This window comes from Sciurus carolinensis, unplaced genomic scaffold (genome assembly GCF_902686445.1).
Source record: "Sciurus carolinensis unplaced genomic scaffold, mSciCar1.2, whole genome shotgun sequence".
NCBI classification, from domain to species: Eukaryota; Metazoa; Chordata; class Mammalia; order Rodentia; family Sciuridae; genus Sciurus; species Sciurus carolinensis.
In genome coordinates this window covers 1-10888 of record NW_025920787.1, presented here as the reverse complement: position 1 = coordinate 10888, position 10888 = coordinate 1, and the positions used below count along the sequence as shown (strand labels likewise).

At 38.8% G+C, this 10888-nt stretch overlaps 1 protein-coding gene across 1 annotated transcript; it reads right to left on the bottom strand.

Annotated features, from left to right (window-relative positions):
- Positions 1-5714: 5714 nt before the first annotated feature.
- LOC124975895 (olfactory receptor 7A10-like) lies at positions 5715-6644 on the bottom strand. The gene has a single exon (XM_047538379.1). The coding sequence runs from the start codon at positions 6642-6644 to the stop codon at positions 5715-5717; it is 930 nt and encodes a 309-aa protein (XP_047394335.1).
- Between the last annotated feature and the right edge of the window lie 4244 nt (positions 6645-10888).

The window sequence follows — 10888 nt, the reverse complement described above, 5'->3', positions numbered from 1 at the left end:
TCCTAAAGTCAAACATTAATATACTGATGTAAACCAAATTCCAGTCTACATGCTAAAAATACCAATAATTCTAAAAGCATAAATTTACACTTAACACTGCATCTGTTAAGTTTTATTCTCTAGAACAGCTAGTCTTAAAAATTGGGGGTTTGTACAATTCTGGTTAAACAGCAACTGTTATTTTAGAGTACTGTACTACATTACAAAGTCTAAGTTTTCTTTAAAAGTTAAACTAGTTAATATAAAAACATCAATGCAATTATGATTCTGTTACTCTTTTTTATATATTAAATGTGTTCATATCTTCCAGGTGTACAAGTCTTTAAAAGGTTTAAAAGAACATTTTATCAAGCTGGTGTTCTCCAACCTAAAGTTGTAATGGTAATTTTAAACTTATCAGAATAAGAATTTTTATTGGGGATTTATTTATATCATTTAGTGTTCTGTAACTGGACCTGAACCTTATATGACCTTCTGCACTGGGATAAAAATGTAAATGTATTTCTAAAAGATAAGGAGAGTCTGATATGTTCAAAAGTTAATATCATGAAAGAGGAAAAATTTTTGGCACTTACTGCACAAAAGGAAAGCTAAAAGCTCTCTCAGTTTTCTTTGAAATATATTTTAGGTGTAATATCATACTGTGTTAAGTAACATTCATACAAACTTAGAAAACAGTATATGTAAACTTTATAAAATGATATTTTAAAAGAAAAGACAAAGATCAGCTTCAGCACTAGACCACTTTACCTAAAATTTATGAAGAGCCCTGCCTTACCTTAGATAAGGCTCTGCTTCCTATACCCTAAAGATTGATTTTTTGTTATAAAATTACTGTGATTTCAAACAGGGAATATAATATAGAGCTCAGTCAAAATTTCAGGTAGCTATTACACAACTAAATATGTTTTTACTGTTATTAATTCCATTTTGTATTTTCCTTGTAAACTCTGTAACTGTTGACTGATTATTGTTTTACAGAGGTACTGCTTGAAGAACAATCTAAATGAATCTGAGATAATAAACCATCACCTATGAGATAGATAATATAGTCCCCAATTTAATAAAATTCAGTAAATGACTGTAAAGTCATAGACATTAAAGTTAAAGCCCCGTACTCTTACTGCATGACTGGTGAAACTGACTTGCTGGATGTTTAAGATCAAGACTTAGAGATTTAGATTAAAACAAGGGGTCTAGAGAATCAGTATTTGGTTCTTGCCCTCAGAGTCAGCCTAAACCCAGAGAACAAGAGAACTTCTCTAAGGAGCTTTGCAACTCTGGGCCACACAACCTTCCGATCAGGGAGATTGATAAGACCACTAGAGGATGAAAAGCCAGTCAGTGAACCTGCTGCAGAGGAGGGTCCTTGGGAAAGGGAGCCATCCCTAATGCTTCCAAAGGAAGCCACCTCATCAAGGAGACCCTACCAGCTGAATGGCACTAAAAGAGCTAAGAAGCTGTTTTCAAGTTCCCCAAGAGTGACCCCTGTGGGAACTCAGCTGACTCTTAACAGCAGATAGGAACAAGGTCAATTTGATAAGCTTGGTCTTAAACACCTAGCAAAACAGTTAAAACTAAAACACAGTCATTCCTGGACATTTAATTCAAACTAGAGGTAGCAAAAAAATATTCTTAGACAAAAGTACCTGATAACTATCAAGAGAAACTGCCAGAGTTATAAGTTTTCAGTCAGTTTACGTCCTGCAGATCTTCCTAACCTCTGATATAGGTTGACTTAATCATGTTTGCTAGTATGATTCTCTAGCCCTAAGTAACAAAAATAAAGGGATCTCTACTAAACAAAAAGATCATGCCAATAAAAATATATTTTACAAAAATCAGGTGACATTAAGTAACTTAACTAAATGTTGTGCTTACGTTTCTGATAACTCTGACATTGTTAACACTTACAATTGAGGCCTTATCCCTTCCAGCCTTGTTAGACTTTGTTAGCCATTTTTATGGGAACAATGTCTCAGCTCTTCCACCTCCTGGTAAGAGATTATTGATTTCTATTTTCTTCATGACATTCATTGACATGTTCCAGATGCTATTTATTTTGTACTTATGTTCTTTTGTTTCTTTCATAAAACAAGACTTTTACCCCTAGAAAGATCCAATTCCTAAAAAGGAAACTTTTACTGCTTGCCCCACCCCACATTGCCCCCTCTCAGCTCAAAGCAGCAAGAGTGGTCATCACCCTTTTTCCTTACAGCAGTAAATAGTCCCTAAAATTAGAGAGGTAATAACAAAAATTTTAAAACACAGTCAATATAGATAGGTAACTTGGGTTGCATCACAAAAATAAGGGCCAGTTTGTGTCCAAAATGTTGGAAACAAATGACCTCTGAGGGATTAAATTATTAATGCTTCCAGAGCCCTTCCTCCACCCTTACCAAGAACCTGCTCCTGATTTAACCTGTTGTTAAGTCTCTCTAAAAGGTTCAATGTATGAGAAAACCAACTCCAAGAGACCACTGATTTCCAACCCTCATTTCAGTCAGAAGACTATGTGTACATCAAATTGATCCAGAAAGGACTAACACCCAGCTGTAATGGAAGGGACCTTATTCACAACATGGACTCATCACATCTGAGTCAGCACAACAAAAAAATGGACAGCCCTCTAAAGATAAGACTGAAAAAATATTAATCGTGTTTTTTCTCTTGCTGGGACTATGTCAGGAATAGCTCCATGCTTAACGGTTCAACTTTTTGAGATTACAGATGGACTAAATTCTGTATACTAATATGATGGGGAGGGATAAAAAAAAACATATGGGGCTAATATTTTAATGAGTGGCCCCTGTCTTAGTTCCCCTCCTAGTAGAAATAAATATAACTAACTCCACAACAATAAGGACCACTACAATCACCTGTGCAATACTAATGAATCAATGATTTGAGTATGTACAAAATACCAGTGGGGAATGTGATGGGCTGACAGATCTGGGTCCATGAGAATATTATAGGCCAGACTCTAAGTGAAATGACTAAACAGACTCCATTTTGCTCTGAGACTCCATGTTACGCAGGAAATAAGTTTCTCCCATGGGAACACCCCGCCTCTGTACCCATCATCAGTTACTTAGCATGACATGTTTAATAATATACGATGGCAACTCCTATGTAGTAAAAATTGCTCTCCTTTGACCACTATTGCTCTTAACCAATGTACCATGTAAATAGTAATTGTGTGGATGTTAGCAACCATTCTTTAGTTTGTACCTAGGTAAGGGTCAGTTTGACCCACTTTCCCCTCTGTCGATGTTCTTATGATGTTAGTTTGTAGTAACCATTCTTTAGTTTGTACCTAGGTAAGGGTCAATTTGGCCCACTTCCCCCTCTGTCAATGATCTCATGATGTTACTTTGTAATTTTGAATCATAGCAACAGACACTTATGAGTGATGTGATTTTTAGTATAAGAACACCTACAACCCTGTGGTTGGGACTCTTCTCCCAATAGCCATTTTTAGGGCATTGTGTGAGACAGTCAGCTGGCCAGCTTAATAACGACTCTCACTAAAATAACGTAACTATGGCTAAGATTTAATCTTGATAGAGATGCAAAGGAGAAAATTTCATTTTTCATCTTTACTGAGGCCTGAAGAGTGAGTGGGTGGTCCTTGTGGGAGGACTAGGAGAGCTTCCTCACTCTGCAGCCTACCTACCAGTTCCCACATGCACTATGTTGCCCTTCACCCCCTGAAGCACACAAGACAATAATGGCAGAGTATTAGGTGTCAATACTCTTAGTGCCAATGCTGTTTATTTCCTTATCCAACAGCTTTACACTATGTGAAAAAGGCTCTCCATCACAGGATCCTTTAAACACACCAGTCCACATGGTCCAGAATGACAAAGACACAGTGTTTAAGAATGATAATACTTATTTTATAATTTTTATGGTTTTATTGTAAGAACATATAATAAGGTGATTTTTAAGCTTGCGACACAAGATTGTGGAAAATATGTAGGGGGAAGTAGGAAAGAAATATGAACTGAAGGAGAAAAAAGAAAGGTGTCTGCAATTCTGGTCCTAGAGAAATACTTATTCCTGTATTGTTCACTTTTTTTCATTTACAACTTTTAATTAAATTTTTGAATGGGGATAATTGCAGATGAGCATACATATGCCAGAAATGACACAGAGCGACCCACACACCCTTTCCTCATTTTCCCAAATTGTAGCATCTCACGAAAATACAGTGCTTTATCACATCTGTGATATTAACACTGATAACATCAAAAGGCGGAAAGGGTTCCATTAGCCAGGTCCCTACTATCTCCCTTTAATAGGCAGATCCACTCCTCCTCTCTCCTGCCTGAAACCTAAGAACAATGATCTATTTATCATTTATACACTGTTATCACTTTAATATGTTATCTGGCGTACAAAAGTATCCACCCAGAAAAAATGGTGAGTAGACACCTCTGGGGGGCCTGTCCAGCCCAAGACTTTGATAGGTGTCATGGACACTGAGCTGCCATAGAAGCAGGACACTACATATGAGAGCAATGTCAAAGCTGGACACTGCTACAGGAACAGAATGTCCTGTGGTTCTATGGCACAGTGGGGTGGATGCAGCTAATAATAATGCATAGTATATCTCAGAATTCTTAGAAGAGAGTATTTGGAATGTAGTCTCCATAAAGAAATGATTGGTGGTTAAGGCAAAGAATATACCAACTATCCTGAGTGGATCCTTGCCTCATGTAAACATGGATCAAAATACATTGCACAATAGATATATATAAAGGTGAAATTCACTGTAGTATATCCATAGCATAGTTTTGTCAATTTCATATTAAGCTAATTTTTAAACATCTACAAATAAATAGAAAGAAAACCAGTAGAATCATCTTCCAGGGGAAAAGGGGAGGGAGGATGAGAGGTAAAAGGGAAATACTAGAGACCAAAGTGAAGCGAATTATATTCCATAGCTCTACAATTATGCAAAAATTACCCCCAATATTATATATGACTAAAATACACTAAAACCTATAATGCATAAAATATGCAGCTCATAAATATGTAAAATATTGTGTCAATAAAAATTCAATGAATTAATCTTGTAAACCACAGTCACCAGTTTTTGGGTTTGATTGTTTTTTAATGTGGTGCTGAGGGTGGAACCCAGTCTTCACACTTGCAGGGCAAGTGCTCTACCACTGAGCTAACATCCCAGCCTGTGACCAGTTCTTAAAAGCTCTAGTGTGCTAAGTTCTACATGATCAAGAAGAGAATCAAGATCGTGATGTTCAAAGAGAAAAAGTGACCTCACATATAACTCAACTACTAATTGTATTGTCTCAGTCAACACATCTGCTTTTCTTTCCTGGGAATGTTAAAAATCATGACTATTTTTTCAGTAATATGAAAGAAATATTACTCAATAAAATATGCCATGAAGAATTAATTGTTCTTTTAAAATCCTTGATGGTATATGACATAACGGTAATTTCAAAACATTTCCAAACATTATTTGGAATAATTGTGGAGAATCACACAACCACAGAGCTAACCTTAACCAGAGCACAAACCTTAATGCAGAAGATTGGAGGTGCAGACAGGTGGACATCAAGGGATGAAAACCCCAGGAGCCAAACAGGAGGAGAAAGTTGCATGTCCACCATCTCATCAAAGATCCCCACTGTGGCCTGGGGCTCTGAAGCCTGGGCATGGGCTTCTGCAGACAATGGATCATTTCATATTTTCCCTCCAAAGAGACTTCTCAGGGCTCTCTTTACATCATTATTTCTCAGACTGTAGATAAAGGAGTTCAGCATGGGGGTGACCACAGTGTACATCACCGAAGCTGTTGAAGTGGAGTGTGAGCTGTGGGTTGCAGCAGAGCTAAGGTACACACCTAGGCCCGTGCAGTAAAATAAGGAGACCACGGAGAGGTGAGACACACAGGTGGAGAAGGCTTTGTACTTTCCTTGAGCAGAAGAGATTGCATGGATGGAGGACACTATCTTTGAGTAGGAGTAAAGGATGCCAGCGAGGGGACAAGTAGCCAACAGCACAAGTGCAAAATACATCACCACGTCATTAAGGAACTTGTCAGAACAGGCAAGTTGGACCACCTGGTTGAGTTCACAGAAAAAGTGGGGGATTTCCAAATGTGTGCAGAAGGACAGACGCAACACCATTAAGCTTTGCAGCAGGGCATGCAGGACACTCAGAATCCAGCACACCAGAACCAGCAAACCACAGAGCTGAGGATTCATGATGACAGTGTAGTGCAGTGGGTGACAGATGGCCACAAACCTGTCATAGGCCATCACAGACAGGAGGAAGTTGTCCAACTCTACAAAAACCAAGAAAAAGCACATCTGGGTGATGCAGCCTGCATGGGTAATGGCCTTGGTCTGTGTCTGTATATTCACCAGCATCTTTGGGATGGTGGTGGAGGTGAAGCAGATGTCCACAAAGGACCGGTTGGAGAGGAAGAAGTACATGGGCTTGTGCAGGAGGGAGTCTGAGATGGTGGCCAGGATGATGAGCAGGTTCCCCAGCACAGTGACCAGGTACATGGAGAGGAAAAGCCCAAAGATGAGGGGCTGCAGTTCTGGGTCCTCTGAAAATCCCAGAAGGAGGAATTCCGAAACGCTTGTATTGTTTCCTGGTTCCATGAGGTGGATGTTACTACTGAAAAGAGAAAAATAATATTACTGCTTTTTGCAGACTTGGACACTCCCAATATGGTTGAAATGTTATAATTTATATTTTCCAATAAATAAATTAACTTCTGTGGTATCATGGGTCTGGTCATCCTAGGCCATCCCTAGTGCCAATATTAATGAGAAATTCCTCTCTCACTCTAAGCTTTTCCACAAGAGTTCATGCATTGTACAGAATTAATGAGAAAATACTTCTTACCATTGAGGAGTACTTGTGGGTTGCTGAACTCATTTCAGGCACCATCTTTAACCAAAGCTCCTACATACCAGTGATGGTCAAAGAACACGTGCACAGAGGTAAATTATAGGAATGTTACATTTTTATGCAAATGATTTATCACATATATTGTCCTATGTGACAAGTTACTGAATAATACACATCAAATATGTGTGGTTCTGAATGATCTCGTGGATAAGCGATTGATGACACAGAATGGGGGGTGGGAGAGGTTAGGGTTAAGGTTATGGTTAGGGATAGGGTTAGGGCAGGGGGCAAAAATGGAGGAAGGAAGTATTGTTTAGAGGCAAAAGAGGGTTAGGAGGGTTGGGGGAAGGGAAAAAGAAACAGAATAAATCAAACAACATCACCCTATGTAAATTTATGATTACACAAAAGGTATGCCTTTACTCCACGTACAAACAGAAAAACAACTGGTATCTCATTTGTTTACAATAAAAAAATACTACAGGAAAAAAATGTGTGGTCCTTTGAAAATTAATTCTAACTTAATAAAGCTATTTTAAAAAGAAATAATCATATAGCACGCCTTATGATGAAGCATGTATGCTAAAAACAAAAGCAGTTATAATGCAGACAGCAGATAAGAAGATAAGAAGTTGTATTTAAGTGTGTGTGTGTGTGTGTGTGTGTGTGTGTGTGTTTGTGTGTGTTGCTGGGGATTTCAACCAGGGCCTTGTATATGCTAAGCAGGTGCTCTAGGGCTCTCACACTGACTCACACCCCCAGCTCCAGGACTGTTTTTAATAGGTGACCAGAAGCTCAGTAGAGAACAGAGATCTCAGGAGATCCAGCAGAAGCCAGCAGGCCAACAGGCATTTCTACCTGGCAGAAGGAATTCCCAGTGCAAAGGCCCTGTTTAGGGAACCCAAAGGCATCAAGCAGCCAGTGTGAAGAGGTCAATGAGAAAGAGGGAGAGAGATCAGAGATGGTGTCAGAGGATGCTGAGAAGAGAGGTGGCCTCCCTGTTGGAGCTGAATCTGCCTGAGACAGGGAGGCCTTCCTCCCCACTACACCTTCACATATTATTAACTTCCTTCCCCAGCATCATTGAATGGAAATGGACATACTACATGTTACCTTTATTGTTAAGTTGATCTATGTGCTACGACCATCACCTTGGACTATCTGAGTGCCAGAGCCCTGCCCTGAGGAGAGCACACGTGCACACACACCACACTGTCAACACTGTGGCCTCTGACCTTCAAACCGCACTGTTATGCTCCTAGTGTATACAATGCAAGCTGGCCAGATCAAATTGTCTTACCCCGGATGCAAAAATGACATCCAGAATGACCATTTTGTAAGCCTCTCATGAACAAATAAGCATGCAGCCAATACTGTTTCATTTTGCTAGATTACACTCTGCATTTAAAGAAATACACAGGGAAAGATATCAATAAGCAAAATAGTGGAATGAAATGGACATGGTGGGGGAGGGAGGTAATAAGCCCAGATGGTCCCTGAGAGACCAAGAGGAAGAAACCACTCCCTTGGTTCTGGGTATGTTCCATCCCAGGATCTGTCTCCTGGCCACCCTGCAAAAATAAGAAAGGGGCAGAAATAAACACATCCAAAGTCAAAAATAGCAATGCCTTTATGATTTCAATGTGATACAGAAAGGACACAAAGATAAAATGATTAAGGAGAATAAATTAACAATTCACAAAAGAATCCACAAAGTACAACAAAATCTTGTCTTGTTTCTATATGAGGCAGAAACTCTTGCTTTTCCGGTGCCTCTTCCAGACCTCCTTGACCAATGGGTTTTGCTATGATGGCTGAGGATTTCCTCTTCCTCACTTCTCTCCTCTGGCATCTGTTCTTTGCTACGCTTGGGTTTTGAATTTTAATTGTCTATTGTTTTTCTTACCAAAGCCCTTGGGTGCACTCTGGCCCTGTTTCTCATCTTCATCCAACAAGCAGAGGTCTCTCCAGTCATTCCTTGCAAAACCACACGTCATGAGAGTCCTGTCCCTTTGTTTCCTTCCTATGACTGGGGACTTCTGTTATTACACATGCATTTTACAGTACTCAGTCTATGACCTTATAAAACCAGATCCAGATAAGCAAAGACTTCATGGGCTCTGTTCACCTTCCTATCTTTGCAAAGGTACTGAAGTCTATCTGTGATTACTAGAGAAAAATGTAAGAAAGTAGTAAAATATGTAATTCAAAACTGCAAGGAGAATGCAACTAGATTCCATGGGACTACTTCCAAACAACTGTGTTCATCAAGCTGAACGGAGCCTCAAAAACTAGTGGAATCCAGGTGGCAGTGTAGCTCAGTGGTAGAGCACTGGTCAGCATGACTGAGGCTCTGGTTCCATACTTTGCAATGCAAAGACCAAAACTAACTGGAACAAGACTAACAGGAGCAAATCCATGATACCAACATGAATTAGTAATTAAACCAACAAAAGTTGGCATATCAGAATATAACATGTAATGTTCCTATAATATCCTGATGTTAATAAACTCCCAGCTGTCTCATGTTGAATGAATAAAGAACTTAGCCTGAGTATATGTGAACATTTCATATATGACAAAGTTTCATTTTAATTTAGTAGAATATTAGGTTGTAGAATAAATGCTCACATAAATGTCTGCCTTGAAGAAAATGAATTTGGCCCCAACCACACTTATGTTAACAGTAACCAGAGAAGATAAGACCTAAGTGTAAAAACACACCATTGATTTTAGGAGAACCTCTACAAATTATATAAAATTCTACAGTCAGCAAGAACCTAGTAAGGCAAGAAACACAGGTGTAAGAAGACAGATATGTACCAGTAAAAAAAATTTTGAATGATTTTAATGGTCTAAAGTATCACCTGAGAAGTTAATGGAGAAATAATATATTGTAAAAATCAATCAAAATACTGATCCTGGTAGAAAATGGACAAATAACGGTAAAGGGACACCAAAATATTTGCTTAAGCTCAGTAATAATTTAAGAAAATAGCAAGAACTATTTTATCCACAACCTTCATCCTTAGGAAAAGCTCCTGAAGAGCTATTCTGTCGGTTGTGGTTAGAATTTTTAAACAGAAAAAAGAGAGCTCTCAAAATTAGTTAGAACAGATGTGACTCTGGCCACATATGAGGGAGATAATCTGAAGTCAGCTACAAATACCTAAAGGATAGAAATTCCTTAACTCAAGGTCTCTTTATCTCCTGAATATTGACATTCTGGGACAAGTTAATTCTCTGAGGTGGGTGCTGGCCTGTGCATTGTGGGAGGGTCAGCAACACCCCTGAGCTCTCATGACCCCTCCCCTGAGTGACGGCTGAAAATGTCTGTGAAACTTGCTCTGTGTCAGGGAGGAGCATCCCTTCTGGTTGAGAATCACTAGTTTGAAACTAACAATAGCAATGTATTTTTTGTAACATTGATATAGCAGTGAATTAATAAGAACCAATACGAAAGGCATGGAAAGTACCAGTAGCACAGCCCCATTATGAAATGCTGTGCATCCTTAGAAATAGCTAAACTACATTGTCATCTGCAGGTGGTCTACAGGAATTACAGAGTGAGAAGGTACTGGGTGACCAGCAAGGAAAGAAGAGTACACCAAATGAGAGAACAGTGAGGAGTGTGCGGGATTTTTCTCAGGCATTTGCATAGAAAGTATAGGAGCATGTATGTACACATACTACAGAAAGAAAAGTTTTAAAAGAGACTGATAACTTACAGAATAGAGAATGACAGCATTGATTAAATCAGTATACGTATACTGCGATTTTCTTTAATACAATGAGTTTACGGATTTTATTTTTGTCTTAAAATTTCATTTAATAATCAATTTATTCATAGGGTGTGTTTTTTGTTTACTTTGGCAGAGTTGAATCTCAAACCCAAGACCTTGGTATGCTAAGCAAGCTCCCTATAACTGTGCGACAAACTCTGACCAATTTTTTAAATTGATACACAATACCTGTACATGTTAATATGGTA

Bases quoted from the DNA above. Each gene is read 5' to 3' on its own strand.
- LOC124975895 (XM_047538379.1), bottom strand. From the start codon at position 6,644: ATGGAACCAGGAAACAATACAAGCGTTTCGGAATTCCTCCTTCTGGGA.